The 23,190-nt window shown below is 37.0% G+C and overlaps 1 protein-coding gene across 1 annotated transcript in view; it reads right to left on the bottom strand.

Moving 5' to 3' along the window:
- The window catches only part of KCND2 (potassium voltage-gated channel subfamily D member 2), a gene marked incomplete at its 5' end in the record, with an annotated part of 297,426 nt that overhangs the window by 856 nt on the left and 273,380 nt on the right, over positions 1 to 23,190 (bottom strand). Inside the window, 4 exons of the mRNA XM_082764628.1 lie at positions 1,059 to 1,306; positions 5,619 to 5,708; positions 7,266 to 7,364; positions 14,863 to 15,025. Coding sequence (XP_082620754.1) covers positions 1,059 to 1,306; positions 5,619 to 5,708; positions 7,266 to 7,364; positions 14,863 to 15,025 — 600 coding nt within the window. The remainder of the gene's footprint in view (positions 1 to 1,058; positions 1,307 to 5,618; positions 5,709 to 7,265; positions 7,365 to 14,862; positions 15,026 to 23,190) is intronic.

Here is a 23,190-nt window from a genome sequence, read left to right as displayed (position 1 = left end):
TACGCAAGTAGCAGGTATGGACAAGGATGAGGCCCCCTTTCTGCCTTCCTTCTCACCCAGAGAAGTCCTCTAGCAGGGAAAAGAAGGATCCAGGCAGAACATTTCCTGAAAATCTAAGACAGATTGGAGCTTTGTGCTGAGGTCTCATTGCACAGCAGCTGAAAAACTCCTTTAGCTACAAGCTGCTAAATTGTTCATGGAAGTGAAATTCAAACCTAATAACTATTCAAAGTAAGCTACTCAAAATGTCACTTAACAAGACAATCTTTATAACACCTAGTGCTGAGAACACTTCTTAGTTAAATGCTAGTATATTTGAGTTCAATGGAAAACACTTCTGAGTCTCCCGAGACCTTTCCTCTGTTTTCAGAGATGGTGCTCAGATACATCCAAAAGCCAAATGGTTTATTTCTAAGAGCAGATATTTTCAGCAAATTACAGACTCTTAAACTGCACTTTCCTAACTTTTGTAATAACTCCTCAAATGGCAAAATATTTTTTTCTTAACCATTTTTTTTGTTTGTTTGTTTGTTTAGAAGAGTCTATCTTATGGCTAAAACACTTGGGACTCTGGGAACCTAATTTAGTTTCCCCATTCTGTGTCTTTATTTGAGGTCTTATTTATGTTCTGTTTCTGCACCAAATTAATAGCACAACAGCGGTGATAAAACTTTATTTCATTTCCCATTTGCTCATCTTGTGTGTCTGAATTGCAAATTTTTCTGTGTTGTTTCTTACATGTTTGTCCATGGCCAGTACTATTTGGTGCTCTATGTAATTTGGAGTCCCTGGAAGATATTCTGTGCAAAGAATACACAATATTTTGTGGGGAGAACATGAGAGGGCAGAAATGCAAAGAGAGGGACTATTCTATTATCTTAGAATTAAGTCTAGAGAAAATTAAGTGCAGGGGATATTTCAGTCCTACTGTTCGTTTTTGGATGACCACTTTAGTTTTATCTTTAGCCTCCCAGCCCGCTTGTGGAAGCCATGACACATCCACATCTCTAACAACTGAAGGGGTTTCAGCTCTCGGTGCACTGATGCATAAGAGGTACCTGTTAGACAGAGGCGTCCTCTCCACACATCTGATCTGGATGGTGCTGAGCTCTTGTACACTGCCTTGACGGCTGCCAGCAATGGTGGTGTTTGGGATGCGGTAAGTCTTTTTATGTCTTCGTGAGCAGCAAGTACTGGTGACACCTTGTTGAGATGACAGAGAGGGGCTGTGGCTTGGGGGTCTATTGACTGTAGAAACCTCCATGCAGCTCTCTTCATAGACTTGTTCATCCACAAACTCATGATTCTAGCCCAGAGGAAGCCAGCAAAGGGACAAAGCATGCACACAAAGTTAAAGTGAATGTATTAATCATGCTTCTTTAAAGGCTTAAATTGACACAACTGAATAAATTGGTAAAGTTAGACAGCTTAGTCTTGATTATAGTGTTTAGCCCCTATTAGTCTGGGCTGAATACCAATACAAATGTAAACACTGGAACAAAACTCTCAGGGCTCTTAACTACAAAACAAATAATGCAAATTCTTTCGTAAAATAGCTTATGATCATGCTGTAGCTTGCACTATGGATATCTGTATAATCTATGGAGTGCCACAAAATCAGGGATTATGTTTATTAATAAAAATAAAAGTGGTGCTTATGTAAATGCCCTAAATGTCATTTGGAAATAAATAAGATTTACTGTATGAAACCATAATAAAATAAAATTAATAAATATTTTCCAGCTGTGATTTCCACACTTTCTTTGTGAGCTGAAGGGTGAAAAATAGTGGTGCTGATTATAGTAGATGGCAACAACAAAACAAAGAGGAATTTTTACAATAATTTAGAAGTGGCAGCCCAAACTAAATAGAGATTAAAACATGCTCACATGCAGTTTGAAAGGTTTTTCTAAAATCTTTCCAGTTACCACTGGAATCAGTCTACATATCCTGTGGATGGTTTAGGGGACATGTTTTAAGTAGTTTTACACTCTTCTCAGTCTTATTCACTTCAAGATTGTTAGCCTGCTGCATTTTTATGCGTTGGAATGTAAAAAACAAACAAACAAACCCTGAAGAACAATACTCTAATTGGAAAGGTGTTTTCCAGGAGAATTACAGCATAGTGCAAATATAAAATATGTGAGCAAAATAAATAGAATAGTAATTGTAGCCATATGTTTGCTAGAAATTGAAATACCTTCATAAGCATTATTATTATTTCTATTTCTTCTCTTCTCCTTCACTCAAATATAAATTTGTGTGGAATTGACTGGTGTTGAAGCATACCAATTTCAAGTGATATGGAAAGAATTTGCCTGACAATCAACTTCTATTAGGCATGTGTCAGCTACAAAAAATATTTTGAATGCTATCACACAGTGGACAGAAAATTCAGAGAGAAAAGTGACCTAATCATTATCCTTAGATTATGTTCAGTGGGTTATATTCTGTTTGCCAAAATCTCTGCTAGTGTTCTGATTGAAAGTAATTTTGTTCTTCCTAAAACTTTTATGTAGTAACCAACAAGAATTCAATTAGTAGGGTCCATTAAGGAGAGCCGTTGAGTGAACTTCTAATATCGACTGGAATAATTTTGAAATGATATAATGGCCCAAGTTAATCTATTTTATTATACTTATTAATTAACTGTTTTTACATCAGCTAAAAGTAGCCTGTAAAATATAACTTCCAATACAATTATTTTAATTATTAATGTAAGTTTTAGAATTCAATAACATTGCTCACACTGAATTTCTTAGAGTGGAAAAGATTTCATCTTATTAGCTTTAAAATGTTGGAAAAGAATATTTCTTTGCTTAATTTCTTTTGATTGAGGTTTACACCAAATTATATTTCATTCAAAAGATGAGGGGAGGCTAAGAAGGCATCTCACTCTTGCTGTTTTACCATGAGCCAGCCACTTGCCATATTCCACAGACCAGGGGCCCAAAATTTCAGCTTCCCACTTAAAATTTTGGAGTGTATGATCTGACCAGACAGTTGCAGAATACAACTTGGAGCCCATGAATACATTTTTGTGTGCATGTGTCATATGAGCATTAGTGCCAGAAACAGGACCCAACAAACAAGGCAAAGTAAAGTAGATTGTAGTCAGCTTTAGGAAACAAGATAATACTTGCATTATATATTCTTAAAAATAAAGACTTCTGTTTAAAATAAAAATAAAGGCTTATATATTCCACCACTATAATTAGAGGAAATTTGAAAATTGTGGTGTTGAATCCAGCTCCCACCAAATGAATATGTTTTTTTCATGATTTCTGTGATAGTTTGACATGACCTGTGGCTACTACTAGGTTTTTAAAACATGTTTGTAATGTTCAACTATGGAACATTTTTAAGGCAGATTACTATTATCAGGTCCTAGTACAAAATGTCTCAGAAATGTTCCAAAAGGACCCAGTCTGAACCCTGGAAAAGTAGCTACTTTGTATCCTGTGAGACATTCTGTCTTACAACCCATTGCATAAAAAATATTCTGAAAGTAAGAATGGAAAAAACATAAGCAACCATGAGATGACATTACTAGCTAGTGATGTAACAACTGTGACAATTTATTTACAAGGAAATGCTGTCAAAAGAGAACATTAATATATATATATACATACATCATATTTTAATTTAGCAATGTCTGTAGGTAGAAAACTTTTAAATCTTTTAGAAAGAGTAGTACTAAGACTTTCACATGGATCTCCATCAAATATAGTGGAAGCATTACTGTGTCTTTTAATGAAAAACTAGATCACAAAGTTAAGATGAAATAACATGAAGTTTCCCTATGTATCCAGAACTTCAAAAGAAATTGCAAAATAGATTTCACAGAATCACAGCAGGTCATCTGGACCACTGCCCGTAGGGCAGTGCTCAATCAGGGCAGCCTCAAGCCTGTTGTTCAAGACCATGTCCATGTGGCTTTTAAGAATCTCCAGGGAGGGAGACTCCACAACCTCTCAGGGCAACCTGTGCTAGTGCCCAGTCACCAGCACTGCATTTAAAATAAATAAATAAATAAAATATTTTCTGATGTTTAGACAGAGCCTCTTGTGTTTCAGTTTGTGCTCATTGCCTCATTTTGTGCCATTTTTTTTCTACCTTGTGCTTTTTAACAGTTATTGGAAAATGTCTTAAAACGTTAGATTTCAAGGAGGGTTTGGGAGAGGGAGTGGTATTGATGGAATGGGAATGAATGGGAAGCAATGGGAAGAGAAGTCATGCCATAACTGCAACCTTTGATTTGGCTTCTGAGAATAAGATACTTAATTTGTGCAAAAAATAAATAAAAAACAGAAGGAGACTGCAGAACCTGTCATGGAATCTGTATCTGAGCTAGCTGTCCAGACACCAGTATTGTACATCTTCATTTTTGGTGAACTGTATCCTATTAGCAAACATTATTTTTTTTTTTCTTCTATTAGTGACTTATTCATGAAAATGGATTTAAAAAAAAATCACAAAAATACTTAACCTAGATATTCAGGAGTCACTAACTTGATCAAGTGTTTATAGTGTTTGTCAAGAAATGCCATAGTACAAGGCATATGGATGGCCTCTATCATATATGTTTTCCATGCAACCAGAACTTATAAAACTAGATGTAAATTTGTAAATGGTGGTCTAATGGATGTTGACCAATGTACCTACAATATAAAGTAAATTTTTACATAGCAATATAACACCTGCAACAATATAAAAATACAAAGAGATAATTTTAGCATGCCTTAATGTGAAATTCCCATATCTACAAAGATTAAACTAAACATAATTAATATTTATGTTCTGAGTTTCCTTAGAAAGCGATAAAAGAGGAAGCAATATGAAGTTAGGGATGATTAGGTTTATTGCTGTGACCTTAACTGTCCAAATACATACTATTAGTAAACATGGCATTTAGATATTACTGAATCATAACTCTGCTATAGTTTATTATCCTTTATGGCTGTATAATTATCCAGATATTGATCAGGGAAAAATATAGAGAGCACATGATAAGTAGTTCTTCTGATTAATAGGGAGTTTCAAATCTAGATGAGCGTATTTGGGCTGTTATGAATTGAGTCACTGATTTCTATAGGGACCTCAGTGTCTAAAATGAAGCCAAAGACTCTGAAGCTTTGCACCTACATCTGGATTAAACATTTGAATCTTCAAAATGAGATGCTTTGGGATCCTCCCGTGCAGTTGCTTCGGCAAGAACTGTACTCATGGTAGAGGAAACACTCAGCAGCTCTCTACACCAAAGGTTTGACTCCACAGTTTTAAATACGTAAGGACTACAAATGATGTCTCCTGAACTGTACTGCAGAGAAGTGCAGATGTTAGCATTATGGAGTGTATGAAAACCACTCTGAAGGCCACGTTTGCCCCTAGACTAGGCTCATGTCACAGTATCTTTCACCTTAGATGAGGCTGTCATCCAGGCTCTCTCTCTCTCTTACTTACATGCAGAGGGTATAATGTTTTAAAATATGATAAAACGGCTTCTCTTCACAGCTAATCACTTTCACACAAAGGCTTATTAATTAGAAGAAATACTGAAAACATTCAGAACTACACTGATGTTGGAATTTACAGGAAAACACACTTTTTTTTCTTACCGTAGTTTTTTCCAGGCAGTGAAGCAGGTGGTGGTGCTGTGTTTCAAAGGAAGAGCCAGATTTGCTAACAAAGGCCTGTTCTTCTTCACTGGAGGACTGTTAATACAAAGAAATCTGTATTATTCTCATTTATGAACAAGAGGGCTCCTATCCAAATATTTGATCAGAACTAATCTGGATTGTATACTGCAGCATAACGTCTCATCTACATGGGATAACACAAATGATCTTGGATGCAATTACTCTTTTGCTTTTGATTTAAATATATATATATATATATATCCTTGCTTTGCATTTCCTTTTAAATATTTCCATCTTAGGTCTTTTATGTGTATACAGGTGGACTAGTACAATTTCCAACTACAATCAACACATGATCTTTGAATGTTGAATTAATATTAAAATTATAATAAATTCCAGTGACAGTAATAATTTCTTCTTATTATTATTTTTTTCCTGGGAACATGCCTTATTGGAAGGAAATTGAACATAGTAGTCCTCCTGGGATCATTTCACATCACTAAGGAATTTATGGTATTTCTGCTTACACAAAAATTCATGTCAGTGATCCCAATCTGCTGACTTCAGAAAGCATACAGCAGATGTTACTGACACAGAATGAAGAATTAAGTAGAAAGCATCCACTGTTTATTAATTGCTTTTGTAATTATTCACTAGAAAGCAGAAAACTAAATAGGGTAGGAAGTGGGATAATAGGAGAGATTACAATTCAACTTTGGGATATTTGAAAGCTGCATGGCAATTAAGCCATTTCGTGTCTCTTTCTTTCAAAGATTTGAATTCTTCCATGCAGAAGAGGAAACAAGTATTCTGCCTGCTCCTCTTTTATGCTAAATCACACAGCCACTTCCTCCTCTTCTGGCTATTTGCTAGAATAGTAGGCTTTTTAACAGTTTTTAAAGAGAAAGGGCATAGAGGAATGAAAGCCTTCCTGTATCCCCCAGGGAACTGCCAAAACACTAGAAAATGGCAGGGACTAAGAAACACTGTGTCTTCAGTCTTTCTCAGCTGGTTACAGCTCTGAGCAGCCCAGGGACCACCTCCAGCTGCTCGCAGCCACGCAGCCGCTGCACATCCTGGTCCCAGCTGTTGCCTGGGCTCCTGGCTGTAAGTCCCTGCTGCATTTGGAGGTAATCACTGAGATTTTCCCCAGGAAAAAAAAAAAAAAAAATTAGGTGCTTCCAGGGAATGTTTTTCACTCTGCAACACCCCTTTGTGCCAACAGTATGCTACAGCTACTTTTTATTAGAGAACATCACCCATGTTCTAGCTGTCTAAAGCCAAATGAGATAAATCCAACATACTTCCTAAGACGCAAACACCCTGTGCTTTTTTACTGTGGTCTTCTGCAGGATTTAGCTCTAGAACTGTGGCTTACATTGAATCCAGCATTTCTATCTAGCCATTTTAATATTAACATTATTATTATTATATTATTACCCTATCATCAGCTCTCATAAGCTACCTTTAACATAATAATTGTCCAGCTTATCCTTCCTTAATCTACCTCTAAAAATAACATTGCCTAAAGACCCAAGTTGACTTGCCCTGGTGATAAATAGAATAAACTGCTGCTGGGCTATTATTAAGCTGTTACTCTGGAGGTGGAGAATACAAAAACATTACCTGCTGCAGCTGGTTACTCAGTAAGCCATTTCGTTTGCTCTGCATGTAGGCATTAGCACTCCCACTCTTTGCAGCACGAATTCGAGCAAGTCTTGCTTTCTGTGTAAATAGACAAAAAGGAAGAGTGTCAGTTGTACTTGTATCCATTATTCTGTTTATCTAAAACTGCTAATTGGAACCAGCTGCTTATGAATACCAATGTCATAATCACTGAAAGGCTGCATTGCATTCGTACTCCAGGTGGTGCAAATCAAAAATGTCTTCCCATAAAGCCAAAAATTTTTATTTGTTTGCATGCATCAGCTAACAAGAACAAAGATTTTGGAGAGCAGATTAGACATATCAGCATGTAAGAGACTCCTGCTTTTTTCCTGGATGTGACTTAGCCACTTCTTATGCCTTGTGGGTCAGGAGTATGACTTCCATCTCAGCTGCTTCCTGCAGTGAATATCTCTTTATAGGGGAAGAAATAATTCAGAAAAAAATATTATTACAACTACCATGAGCTAGTTTCTCAGAGACTTCTGATTTTTGGAAGTAACAGAATGCGGTGATTGCTTTTACACTGTCTCCCATCTAAGTTTCTCAGTATCTTCCAGGCCTTTTAAAACCTTTTCATCTCTTCATGTGTATTTCTATAATCAGCCTTAAAAATCATCATTGTTGATCATAATCTACATGATTATAATCATCATGATCATAATTTGACTTTTTGGAGTGTCCAATTGCTGAGAGAGAGGAGATGTGGTCTGGGATTTCTCAGGTGAACCTCCTTGCTTATGTAGGTGACATTCATCCCAGAGAAGGTGGTGGTGAGTGAAGGATGCTTTGAATCCACTGACTTGCAGAACAGTCAGCAGCCAACGTTAGGGAAAAGTATGAAGAAAAGAGTCCCTTAACCCATGTTATGGAAGATGGAAGCACTTATTACTAGAATGGTCTCTTGATTCTTTAATTTTTGTGGCTGGTTCCTTATATGTACCAAAGCTTTCTGATTCTGAAAGCCAAATGCAGAGCAGCACCTTGAGTTGAATGGCTGCTGAAGCACAGAGGGAGACAAGTGAACAACTTGAAAAACTGAGTTTAATACATTAATCAGGATTTCCATTCCTGACAATTGCTCAGTTATTTTGAGAAGATAGAGGGAGCGTGTATCTCTCTCCTCCCAGTTTCTTTGGCATTAAATGTCAACATGAAATGATTGAGAATCCTTGAGTGCTTAACGTAGAGAGAAGCAGCCTGGTCACTGCAGGCACCAGATCTTCTCTCTGGCATGATTAATAATTGACTAACTATGAGGAATGACTCAACACCATGCTTCTTTGCACTTGCATTCTCAAACTCACAGATCTTCTCAAGAGTGAGCCAAGAAAACCATGACAGCTAACAGCAAACATTCTAGAATCTGGCTGATATATTTTGCATTTGTTATCTTTTAATTGTTCAGAGAGAAAATAAGATAATGCTGTGCATGTGTGCATCACTGAGACAAAAAGACCACAATGCCTCATTTTGTGATCTGTCAGCTGTTTTAGAATAACACATTGCTTTGTCATCTTCCTCTGTGTACACAGCCCTCCCAGTTGTGCAGTAAATGGACCTCAACCTAAAGGACAAAGTTAAGGAACAAAGTGCCTTGATCCCACAGTACTTCTGCACAGGCCAACGGTGTGGTTAAGGCCAAGTCTTCAGGGCAGGTAATTAAAAATCCTCTTGGACAGGCAGACGATTCATTTTTTTTTCAAGGTGGAACACTTGAGAAGCAACACCAGCATGATTGGCTGAAGCCTGAGAAGAGCTTTGCCTGTACTGCAGAATACAGTATTGTCAAAACACGTTTATGGGTTACATTTGTGAGTAAGTGAAAGGTCTCTCTTACCACTACTCTTTATCACTAGGAGCTCAAGGTGCTTTAGAGATGCTGTTGCAGGATGCAGCTTGAAGTTTCATAAATAAGTGATTTTGGTCACAAAAATTTTTCAGGATTTACAAGGAAATTCATTAAATTTAATGAACAAACATACTGACATTAATCATGCTTTTTCTTTTAGCTTGTATATTCATTTCCCCTTACAGTGACTGAGGTAATAATTATGGTGCAGCACCATTTAATAAAGAAATGTAAAAAATATAACAGTTCATCAGACTATCTTAATGTATTGATGTGCTGCACCACATGTAAGATGAAGGTTGTATTTTCCATGTGAGGGTTTTAAATTGCTTTGTAAATATGAATTTATAGTATCTTAGAAAGCATTTGTGAGATGGAAACTCATAGCTTACATCTTTCTAGCTGAGACTCATAAAGATGGCCAGAATTTACACCATTTACTGAAGTGAAGACAATAAAACTATTGCCAAGAAATGAACCGGATATTGTGGCTTGCCTGCTTTATTTCAGCTTATAGAAAATACTCTTGAAACTGGGAGTGCTTACAAACCAGTCACAAAAATGATAAAATTTCTTTTCAGTGCTTCTGTCTGTTTAATCAGAGCCTGAAGCATTAGCAGTCCAGTGACTTCCCACATTTCTTACCAAGGAATTGTTCAAAGCTCATATCAGCCACAGGATTTTAAGGGCTGTGTATTAGGGATTGAATTCCCGTGAAGGACATCAGGATGATGTGATGACATCAAAAAAAAAAAAAAAAGTGGTTATGGAAGAATTGTATTTTCCTTTAATCTGAACTGCACTTTCTGTCATTTATAACAGAAAAAGAGTGATAACTGTCCCTTTCAACCACTGCAATATCCTTCCTAACTCTTCTTTCATGGAATATTTGGTAAACAAAGAAGGGATTAAATTCTCCTGCAATAGGTTAACTGCTTTGTTATGAGATTTTTCCATGTTAGCCATTCAGTGTGAAACCTTGACTATGGTAATTTTTACATTGTATGGGACAAAAACAGCGATCTAAAACACTGTTATTTTACTTATTGGGATGAAATTCCAGCTATTAGGATGAAATTCCATCATAGTCATTCTATCTGATGCTTTCTAAAGAAACTGATTCCAATCCTTATAGCATCCCTTGTATTGTACTGAACACTGTTGAATGTTTCACTTTCTTTTCTACCTTCAAATTTTGTATCTTAAAGATGGATCCTTGTCTATGACTGCATTTATAGAAACCTTACGAAAATAAACTGCTTTTCTTCAACAACTACCTGTTCTGTCAGTTTTAGAAGATAAACACTTATTTTCTCAAGGTTTTAAATAATGCTAAGTGTAGCACTATGGGATATTTACAACATCCAGTATTCAGCACTCAAGATAACCTCAGCTGTCTAATTGTAGTTAGAGAGATTTTATCAGAAATACTTTAGGGCAAAGATTATTGTGGTACTGGGAATCATTTTTAACAAGAATCTCATTTGTTATTCAAGGAGCCAGGTAGCCTACCCTTCTAATTTAGTACCTCCTGTAGTCTGCTACTCTCCAGACTGCTTAACTGTTTGTTTATCAAAACTGAAAAAGTACTGATTACTTACCTTATTGTCTTTATGTTTGTTATTTTTATCATGAACTTGTACAATTACAACATTAAAATTAAAAGTCCTTCACGGTCATTATGACTCCTATAACAGTGTAGCAGTGGCCAAAATGATCTGAATATTAGTCTCACTGTGTTTGTCTTTTTTTTTTTTTTTTTCCTTGCCTCTTTGGTCTTTCATAAATCCATCCTATATGTTTGTTTTCAAGTGAAAAATCAGGCCCACATTTCATGCTCTGATTTTCTAATTTTCAGTAATTGCAAATAATTGACTTTAGACTAGCTGAAAATAAGTTATAGAACATCAGCATGCAGTAGAGAATAAAATGCTGTTTACTTTGGAAGCTAATGGATATGCAATTAAAAAAGGTTCATATATTTGTTGAGTTGTGCTTTGCTTTCACAATCTATTCAAACTCAGTAAACACAAGTTTTATGTGCTTTTGTGTTAAATTTAAAACTCTTGGATAAGTTGTTCCATTAGTTATATCTCTACAATACCGCTGAGATTAATATCCTATTTGAGCTTAAAGAATTTATATTGCCTAGCATGGTTCCTTATTGCAAAAGCTCAGCTCTAGATTGCTAGGTACTATTGCTGTAATTCATTCTTGAGCTATTTGTATTTATGTAGTAACTAATTAGTCATAACTTGAGAGATAAATACATGATGTACAATCAGTAAATAATGAAATATGAGCCCAGCCAATCTTTGTGTTATATTTTATGAAGGTAGAAGACCATAATCATATGAAAGAATCAAGTTGAATAGCGTTTATTAAATCAGATTTTGGAGATAATAGTCATTTTTCCTTTATTTCATTTTTTTCCTTTTGTTTTTCCTTTTGTTTCCACATAGACCAGTCACAACATATCTGTCATTAAATTTGCCTCCTGAAAGCAATGATGAGAAATGAAAATAACTTAATCTCCTCAAGTTGTCTCTAGGTGAGAAAATCTTCACAAGCAGCCTTCTTCAAAACTATCTTCTCAGTTGAGATAAATCTGCTTAAGGAAAAAGTGTAGTAAGACTGTAGAGCATAATTAGTTCTGCCATGAATGTCAACTCCCATGAATATCTATTTTGGATTATTTATTTACTTATTGCCAGAAAAGGTCAGATTCTTGGACATTACTATCTGGTAGAAGAAAATATTCTGATGAGCACAGATAGTTTTTTTTTTGTTTTTTTTTTTTTTTTTAATATTCTACTTTCAATCTATTTTGTTTGTTTGTTTATATTGAAGTCTGTTTTATGACAATATATTTCTGTGGTTAGAAGTAAGATCTTCCTTCAAAATGCATTGAAACTGAGATGGTATATAAATAAATTTTTCTCTTCCATTTTCTCTTGGACATTAATGTTTTATGGACATTATTTCTTTCTCTCTCTCTCTCTCTCTCTTTTCTTTTTTTTTTTTCTAAAAAGAAGCAAGTGACATTTTCTAAACCTGAATGACAATGCAGAACTCATTAGATGCATGTATTTGTGGTCATATGTCTCTTCCACCAGTGTAACATGAGACAACATTTTTCTGCTGAAAATTCTGAGTTCTGATACTAGATTTCAATTCTTAACTGAAGAGGAACTCTCTCTAGAGTTTCCTTACAGCCCAGATATTTTGTCATTTCTGAAGACTACCTTGATTAAACTTACGTATGAGATACTAGTAAAGGAAGTTCCACAATTCCAATATCCAATCTTTTCAATAAGATGGAAGCAAGGGTTCCTGCAAGGGTTCATGCTGTGATCCATAGAACAGCAGTTTCTTCCAAGCTTGTGTTCTTTGGCCTTACAGAATAAGGGTGGCTTCTTAAGAAACATTTACTTTAGAAAACTGTGTAGACCTTCTATTGCCTTGAACGAAGCAGGAATTTCAAAGTTCAACATTTCAACATTTTTGCTTGAATATTCTTATGCAAATGCAGTAGAACTCTCCTGTGAAATGCAAAGCTATGCTTCATAGGTAAATATTTCTAAGTACAGACTATACTGTACCCAAGATGTCCCTTTAGTTGACTTTTCTTTCAGTCCATCAGAGCAACAATAAGTTCATAACTTCTCAGTCATTTTAGAATGAGAGAGGAGATTAGCTTTGCAACAGGAGGTACAGTGCTACATTAACCAGACCTCCAAGCCATTTTCTCCAAAGCTAGAAGGGAATAAACATGGTCAGAGTAAATCTCTCATCCTTACTGTTGGCATTATTCTGGGGAGCAGAGTAAAAGAGATTTTGCAGGATTGCCATTCATCACTCCATATTCCTGTTTGTGACATACAATGAGCTCGCTGTTTTTCCAAGGAGAATAAGCCAGCTACTAAGCAGTTTCTATTCAGGAAGAGATTATAGGAAATATCAGCCAGTCTGCCCATCTAATTTTTGCAAGTTTCCCTCCTCCCTCCCCCATGCACTGGAAAGTGCAAATCAGACATAGAAAATTTTGTTTCACAATATACAGTAGGAGACTGTGTCTATCTGAAGTAAGGCTGGTTGTCTCTGCAGTCATTATGAAAGCTCAGAACAAGCATATTGATTGCTGGGATCAAGTAGATCTCTTATCCATGACTGGAACCATGCTCTGAGGCACAGTAATGAAGCACTGGTGGTGCATGCAGTTTTTACCAGTGCTACATAAACAGAATTGAAAAGTTCTCTACAAAAGTAATGTAGTGTAAAAGTGATGTATTCTCTACATTTTCCAGTTATGGGAGAGGGGAATATACAGCTGGAACTAGCACATGGGAGAAAACATGATGTAAAAGGATGTGTGGAATTAGTAGGTGAGATCATTTAGCTTACCAAAGCAGTCTATATTTTAAAAAAAGGTTCCCACGTGTCTCTAGCAAGAAAGGTATTACATTTCTAAGATGCCCCTGTTTTCTGTTATTGACATTTTCCCCACCTGACAACATTCTTACAAGATACGGCCATTTAAAGGGTACAATATATTCAGCCCAGGCCTATGACTGACTTTCTTAATAATGTACCTCAGTTTCTTACGATTCTAAGATATTCTGAGGATGGTACTATTATGTACATTTATTTCACTTTATTTCTATGCAGGCATCAGTCAGAAAGGTAGACAGACCTACCTAAACCTTTATTATCCATATGAGGCAGCTGCAGCTTGTGGCAGCCTCTATTCCTCTGCTCTACATCTGTACTCCACATCCATCACCTGCCTGCACCCTTCTGTGGGCAGGGATCCTGCTCTCACTGGACCACACAGAACTCTGAGCCTGCCGCGGATGTACATTTGCTGGAGTGTAGAAAGAAACGCAGTTACCCTAATCATGAAGAGAGGCCATGGGACCACAAAAAAACTCCAAATCCAAGACCCCTTGCATCCAGAGCCTTTTGACTGCCAGCAGCAGAGGAGCAGAAGGTAATACATCTTGGCTCCCTTATCAGGGCTTCAGTTGTCTATAGAGGCTGCATGAGATACTTTTCATCATGAGGTTGGGTGAAGTGGATTGGTACTATTATTTTGATAGTGATATGGAAATGATGGTGATTGCCTAAGTTTGGCAACTGATGGCGATTTGCCTAAGTTTAATGATGGTGATTTGCCTAAGTTTACTTTCCTGGTAAGTAGTCCTTCCTGGCTTTTGACCTTGCTCACATGAGCCAGGGAGAAAAAATATCTTGTCATAGAGCTACTTAGTATTTTAGTGAGATCTTCAGTAAGCCAAGAAAGCTGGACAAAAAAGACTTCCGCTATGGTCTTTTCCCGATTCAGCTCCTTTTCTGAAGCCTTTTACGCAAAGTAGATCTAGAGAAACAAGGTCCCAAATAGTCAGATTCCCCAGAGAATGAACCTGGGAATTAAACACATAGATTAGTGAAACTGACTGATAAGACAGATATCAGAAGTAATGCTTAGGGATTTGTCTATTTGTTTGATAAATGAAAATAAACAAAGCATGTTTTTTAAAATGAAAAATAACACAACATTTGCATCTGGAACCCTGGCTCAGCATGTAGTGTATACATTCAAGTCATATTCCTAAGAAATCATACTCGCCTTGAGGATGCACAACATATAAAAAGTCATCATTTATCTATTGTCAACAGCAAAAGAGGAAGAAAATGGGATCTTACCTTTTGTGCCCTGCGCTTGTCTGCACGTTGGTTCTGGTGGTAGATACGGCTGAAGTTGGAGACAATGACAGGGACTGGGAGAGCAATGACTAAGACCCCACTCAGGGAGCATATTGAACCAAAAATCTTGCCAGCTATTGTCTTTGGCACCATGTCACCATACCTGGGTTAGAGAAGACAAAACCCTTAGTAAAGACAAAATCTCTTCACAGTATTGAATTTCAAGATGAATTAACTGTACAATAGATTTTACTTGTCTTGCAAATAATAATTGATGCATATGAATATTTTATATACATATGCATAAATTACATAGCAAGCCCAGTGTTGTGCACACATATTTTTAATTTCAAGCTGATGTTAGGTATCCTGTCCATCAGCTGCAGTCATCTGTGGTTTACTTAATATAGTATTCTCAAGCTGGCCCTATTGCAATGAGAACAGATCTGGCTCTGAAAAAATATTCAGCATCTAAGTCATGTTCTTAGTCTATTTGCTTGACAGAAGAACTCATTGCTTTCCAATGATGAGATCCTAGGGAGACCACTTGATAAGTTAGATGTCAAGCTGAATAATCTATTATCTCACTAAGCTGATATAGTACTTTCATTTTGGAAGGTAGAGCATTTTTGGAAAAGGGTGCCCAGGAGATCATGGATTTTCAGTCCTTGGAGATTTTCAAGACTTGGTTGATCAAAAACATGTCTAACCTAATTTGTTGTTGTTGATAGGCCTTCTCTGAGTGAGAGGCTGGACTATCTGACCTCCAGAAGTCCCTTCTATGGTTTAAATATATATACATATATATATATATTTTTTTTTTAATTTTATTTTTTTTTTCTCTTATCCAAAAGCAAACCCCACAAACTCAAGGCACAAAGAAATAACCAAAGAAATTCTAATGGCAGATCTTGGCAATGCTCAGAATTACTAGGACTTGAATTTACCACACTTCTTTATGATTTTTTTTTTCCCTAGCAAGTAAATAGTGCTGCTGAGAAGTATGTAGTGGGATTCCGGTGACAGCTTATTAAGACATATTGGCTATTTGCACTCTGTAGTCTGCCATATTCTACAGGACAAGTATGCAATTACAAACTACAGAGTTTAATAATGAGATATATTAGATTCAAGTACCATTCTTTTTTTAACTGTGCTGTGTTTTAAGTTACTGTTAAATATAGATTGCAGCAGGTAAATTGAATATACTTGTGAACAGAGATATGGCACTTTCTCTATTTTAAAAGAAACAACACAAGAAAAGGTAAGAAATAGAACCGCAGTGGGAACAGTGTTTAGAAAGTGGTATTGGAAAAACAAAACCAAAAACAAACAATAAACAACCAACCAAACAAAAAATCCACAAACTATCAGTTCAGCAGGAACTGGAAAGATAACAGAGAAGTTGTGTGTGTGTGTGGAGTCTACAAGTCACATGGTCATGCACCTAATAATGAGAAGGGGGGGGCGGTAAAGGATTGAGGACATCATATCTATACATGGTAAGAGAACACTTCATAGCAATGAGAGCTCAGCATATGTCTGAAGGAGATTATGTCTCACCTTGTAGATGAAGATAAATGGTGTGAATGTTGTAAGATAAGAGAAAGGTGTTTAACTCAATGATTCCAGTAAGTGTTCATCCAGGCAGACATAATGTAGATGACCAAGTCTTAGTTTACTGACCATGACTATGTTGTGTAAAAGAAATATTTGGTTTCTTTATAAGACATGCCCAAGTGTAAAATATTCACAGGAAAAAAAGTACATTAATATTTGTACTAATAAAAATCTCACTACCTTAGAATTTGAATGCTGATAATTGTTGATTTTATGACATGCACAAGTGGATAAAAGGACATAATGTAATAGAATCCAATAAAACCTAAGTTATTAATATAGGTAGTCTCAATTACAGCATGTATAAAAATCAGAAAAACACTAGAGTTCAATCCCATTAACATTTGCACCTCACAGCATACATATTTTTGGAGCTTATCTTCCTAAGCTGACCAGAATCTCTCAGGGGTGATACACAGGGGTGATAAACAGCCTTTCAAGGTCCCTTTGATGAATGGGGCTTCTGGAACCCAACTAACCCCAGCAGTGGTGAGTGAGTGGAGGCACAGGACTACCAATGGTGTAGGGCTGGAGGGGGCTACCTAGCATGATCCTGTGAGTATTTGGTGGTGATAGCAGTGGGTGACTTGAATCTTGTTTGGAGGAGGAGGCCTAGGATCAGATTGCTGATAAATGTTATTGGTTTACAATAATTGTTACTGTTTTGCTTCATCTTTTTAGATACAATCCAAGTATTCTCTGAAATTGAATCAAAATATATCAAGAGAAAGCTATTTAAGAGGCAGGATATATTTACACAAACCTGACACAACCAGAGCTTGAAACACAAAATTTACACACACTTAGTATTACTAGGACAGAACTATCAAACTAGATTACCAAACCTATATTTAGATACCTAAAATTATCACTTGAAATGTGAAATTGCAGAACCTTCATAAGGCTACATTGTCACCAATGGCTTCTGTGGACTGAAGGCATTTCTGGGTCTAATTAATTTGGTTTGAAGTTGCTCAGAGATATATCATATTGCTGATAGCGTGATACTATAATTATATGAATTATCCACAGACTGATGTTTTAGGGGTGGTGACAGGAATATTAGCAGATCCATCTCTAACATTTTGGTGTTTATGTGTAACCTATCTAGTTAAAGGGCTACCTTTTCACGGTATCTCAATGTTATGGAATGAAATAAAAAAACAATATTTTTTTAATATATGAAGGTATTTCACCATGTTTTTCTTGCCTACAGGGCAATATGAAAGGTAGATAGATATATTGCTTATTTTGAAATAACTTCCTTTTGCTTTTTTTTTTTTTTTTTTTTTTTTCATTTTGAAGAAGTTGTACAACATTTACATTTTCCAAATGTAACACTTTGTCCATTCCCTGATGCTAATAATATAATTCACTTCATTAATGATTAACATAATTCGTTTTTCTCCTGCTGATAAACACCATGTTTGAGATATTTAAATAAATTACAGTCAGAAAATATGACTGCCAAGAAAGTACTTTACCTGAACAGGGAAAGAAATATATTTGCTCACTGTTAAGACAAAATGGAGTTTTTACTGCATTTACACTGGTTAGACTTGGTCTCCTTTGGGACAGTGACACAGATTTGAGTCTAGTGTAGACATGACTAGAATTATTAATGAAGTTCCTTCTGCTGGTTAAACACTACCTTTAGTTATACTTCATATATCAGTGAATACCATCAACGGAAGCGGATGACATAAAATGAAGGGAAAATTTCTCCCTACAACCAATCTGTAATTGCTTTATTCCTTGGAAAGTCTAAACTAAAAAATAACTCAATTTTCACATGGCAGGGTAGCTTTGTGGTGTTTATATTTTGAAATGGAAAAATCACACTTGATCTCTAAGACAAATTTTGATTTCTGCCACAAATCTGATCTCTTCAGTCATGGAAACACAACAGATATGGAATCTCATTAAACATTTTTCACACTTTTCAAAAGTGAACTATTTCAAGGTTTTATCTAGTGCTACCCTGCTTTTCTTCCTGCTATTCAGATGGTAAATACAAACATATTCTCCTTTATGTTTTTTTTTTGTTTGTTTGTTTGTTTTTTTTGTTTTTTTTTTTTTTCCTTCTTTTAGTTTCAGTCTCTTTATAGCTTTGTATATAGTCTGTTCCACATATATCTATTGTGGGCAAAGCTCAAGTCAATTTTTGGGCATTTATGATTTCTGCTGACAATCTAATTTTGCAACATCAAAAGTGCCATCACAATATTGTATGCCCTGGATGAGTGAAGAAAAAGAGACATTGTGTTTATCCCTGTTATCAATCAGGGGTGTTCTACTTCATTTAGCAAAAAGGGAAGCAAAAAGGATGTGACAAACTAGATGTGTCAGTCAAGTTTTATCAAATCACAAGTCAGAAACTATATGATCAAACTAATGCCTTGGTTTTACTGGACATAGTCCAGACAGGTCAGACATGTGGTGCTTCTTCAGTTCATGGCTATCTGTTCACTAAGTGACATAGTATATGGATGGCTTTAAAGGCATACACTTTTGTTTCAGTTGTTTGTATTCAGCAGGTAGTAGACAACTTCTGCTTATTTGACTCCTTACTGCAAGGGAAGACAGTAAGGAAGTCTATTCCTTTATTTTGAAAACAAATACTGATTCATTCAGAGTATTGATCTGAGCAACATGGATATGTTTCTTCTAGCTCTGCATGACAAATCTGGGGGCTTGAAATGCAGACTGAACCACACACAGATGGGTGAGCTCTTGTAGGAACCTGGGAAAAAGGAATATGATTTGGTTTACAAATGCCCATTCTGTACCTAAAGCGTTACCACAGCAGAGCTAACCCTCAAACATCCACCAAATAAAGTGATACTGTTTTTCTGACTGAGTAGAATATACCCAATGTTGCATAACCATAATTTAAGAAATCTTTGACAACAGAAAGTGTATTTTTAGTATCATCAGCTACGTCTTATTTCTGAGTCTAATGAGGACTGTTTTCAGTTGGGTCCAAAACAAAAGATCTCATAAGTTAAAGTTCTGACATTTCTGAAAGAAACCTACTTTTTAGCTATTTTTCCTTGATGTGAGCAGAGAAGGTCTTCTCTTTAACAATCTCTATGTTATAGGAGTGACAATACTGCTTTTTTAAACGTCTATTCATATTTGAACACATACTTTTTTTTTTTTTTTAAGTTAAAAGTAAGAGTATTCTAGATGGTAAAATATCACAAGAATATAGCTATTTTTATGTAGTAACATTTTTATGTGTGTTTGAGAGATCAGAAATGCAAATTTGGAATAGTTTACTTTAGGCAGAAACATTCCCCCCTAGATGATCTCAACAGAAAACTCTGAAATTGTAGGAAATATATAGTAGCAATAAATCTAGGATGTTGTGGTGGTTCTGCTTGAGTGGGCAGCCGAGCTCCACCACAACCGCTCTCTCACTCCCCCTCCTCAAAGAGGAACGGGGAGAAAATACGATGAAAAGGGCTCAAAGGTTGAGATAAGGACAAGGAGATCACACAGTAATTATTGTGACGGGCAAAACAGACTCGGCATAGGGAGACAGTAAGATTTATTGCTTATTACTAACAAGCTAGAGAAGTGAGAAACAAAGGAAAGAACCCAAAAGCACCTTCCCCCCACATCCAACCTCTTCCACCTCCTCCCCCTGAGCGGTGCAGGGGAATGGGGGAATAGTGGTCAGTCTATATGCACAGAAATATGGTCAGTCTATAGCACTTCTCTGCCGCTCCTTCTCGGTCACTCTCGTCCCCTGTGCGGTGGGGTCCCTCCCACGGGATGCAGTCCTTGATGAACTGATCTGGCGCGGGCTTCCCACAGGCAGCAGCTCTTCCAGAACTGCTCCAGATATGGGTCCATACCATGGGGTCCATCCCTCAGGAGCAAACTGCTCCAACCTGGGTCCCCCATGGGCAGCAGCTCCTGCCAGGTCACCTGCTCCTGCGTGGTCTCCTCTCCACTGGCTACAGGTCCAGCCTGGGATCTGCTTGGGCAGGGGTCTTCCACAGGTGGCAGTTTCCGTCGGTGCAGGTCCACCTGCTCCACTGTGGTACTCCATGGGCTGCAGGGGGACATCCTGCTTCACCATGGTCCTCACCACAGGCCACAGGGGACTTCTGCTCCGGCACCTGGAGCACTTCTCCCCCTCCTTCTTCACTGACATTGGCACCTGAAAGGCTGTTCCTCACTCTTCTCACTCTCCCAGCTGCTGTATGGCGCAATGTTTTCTTTTCCCTGTCTCAAATATGCTCTCACAGAGGCGCAAAACAACATTGCTTATTGGCTCGGCTCTGGTCAGCAGTGGGGCCCTTACCAAACATGGGGCAGCTTCTAGATCCTTCTCACAGAAACCACCCCTATTGCCCCCTGCTACCAAAACCTTGACACGTAAACCCACTACAGATGTGTGTTTTTAAGGAGAACAAATAATTTAGGCTGACAAGAACAAATTGTCCACATTCAAAGAACCTAGATGCAGTAGCGTTTTCTGACACTAGGGGGCATAAACGCCATTAAAATTAAATGCAAATACAAATGCAAAAAAAAAAAAACAAACAAACAACAACAACAAAAAAACATTTTTAACGCATGTTACAAATACTTCTGCTCTCTCCTACCTCTTTCGAATTAATTTACATTCTTTTACAAACATTACATTGATTGAGGTCTGTTGTCTGCTCCCATCGTATTTACTGAAGAGGGAAAGCTAGTAACATTTTTATTTTCAAATGTAAAACATATCAGAATATTATGGAGGTGTAAAAAAATAAAAGTCATTAAAACTAACTTGCCACCATTTATTTTAAAAACAAGTGAAATTATGGTAAAAGAACAATGAAAATAATACAAAATCCATGGAAACTAAACAATCTATACAGAAGCCAGAATGGCACATTTTTTCTCTTGTGTAGCTGACAGCCGTGTTTCCCAGCAGATTTGGCATGTCAAGCAGGTAGAGTTCTGGCTTTTGGTACTGGAGGTGATTAACACAGTGTTGTAAATCTGACCTTTTTAATTTGGTCTAGCTAGTTTCCCCCCTGCTGTCTCCTCTTTCCAGGTATAGTCTCTCACCCTCCATTTGCTTGGCCGGTTCAGGCAAGGTCAGTGTGGTGCCCACCTCAGTGGGGTGAGTTCCCTTGAATAGGGAAGTGCCTTCTGGCTTCCCATTTTGGCTGATGACACCTTCCTCTTCTCCAGGACCACATGCAGAGCCCCAGAGGCTGCTCTGTAAGACTCTAAACTGCAATCACACAGCTGCTCATCAGCCCTTGTGTGTAGACATCTAGCCACCCAGTCAGACATGCAATAATGCTCCAGCATTGGGGAGAAAGCAAGAAAACCAATTCCCAGCCTCTCTAACGCTAACAATAATCATGATGAATCTGCAGCCTTACCTAGGTCTTAAAATAGCCTAATGATTTTGGAAAAGTAATTTCTAATAATACAAAATATTGCTGTTAGTGTGAGATGCAGAACATTATATGCATTATTCCAAATTTTATTCCAACCTAGGGAGATTCTGTACAGAATTACAAATAATCTTTCTGGCTGCTTTTATTGCTGTGAAGGGCCCTCTGTTGCAATAGCCCTCTCTTCAGCTCAGCAGTGATGGACGTGGTCCCCTCTGGGGTCCATGAATGCTGCTGCAAGCACTGGCCAGAATGATCATTCATGAATGATGTAGAGCACATCTGCTTCTCAAGAGCGGCAGTGCTCCCTGGGCTTTCCGGACCACAGGGCCAGAGTCAAACCTGCCTTGCCAGACAGTAACACACTACTGCCCCTGTACCTGGCTGAGTTCTCATTTTCTAAAATACAAGGTTCCATTTTTATTTATTTATTTATTAGTATTATAGTTATTAATATTATTACTATTATTATTATTATTATTCTGTGTATGTGTGTGCACATGTGCGTGCACCAGGGCTTTCATCCAAGAAGCTTAAGCAAATTTCCAAGGTGGACAGGTGGACTTCAGTATTTACAGGTCACAGAAAAAGGACCTTTTGCATATTAACAAGTTAAGACTCGCTCATTACAAACACTTCTGAATTTTTGCAGTCAAGGCAGAGATTCAGATGACCAAATTCCTTATGTTTTCATTTACAAGGAAATACTAATATGAAAAGATTAAAAAATGTTTTTATGTTTCTTTTTTTGTCATGTCACCTTCAATCCATAGGAGAAGCTAATATCCTAACTGCTCCTGAGATGCTGCAAAGCACTATAGAAGTATGATATCTGCTTAAAGTTGTATGGTGTCTATTTAAATAAGCAGGGCTAAAGCTCGGCTGACCTTCAACAGCTATGTCACACTTGCACAGACATGCTACTGAGGTGTGGGATTTTTGTTGTTGTCATTCTTTTTATATTTTTCCCCAATTTTCAGAGGCAAAAATAAGCATACTTTTTTGTTTGTTTGTTTTAAGAGAATATTTTTGAATGGATCAGACACTTTTCATGAATAAGAAGAGTAACACAGCAGAAAAAATATTTTTGAAGCAAAATATTCAACCTGTCCTTCCTAGTACTACCAAAAAGTACTACCAAAATCACTGTGATTCCCACCATGTGCTGGTCATTATTGAAACTTGTAGGTGAAAATGGGTCTTTTTCAGAGTTTGCAGGCAAAGCCTGTCCTCACACAACCTGCTTTGTTGTAACAGGCTTCTGTAGGAAGGACAGGTGCTCTTGCCCTGCCATGTC

The sequence above is a fragment of the Aythya marila genome (assembly GCF_965140915.1).
Source record: "Aythya marila genome assembly, chromosome: 1".
NCBI classification, from domain to species: domain Eukaryota; kingdom Metazoa; phylum Chordata; class Aves; order Anseriformes; family Anatidae; genus Aythya; species Aythya marila.
Note: the sequence above shows the minus strand (reverse complement) of the source record. Positions and strands in the feature narration are given on the sequence as shown.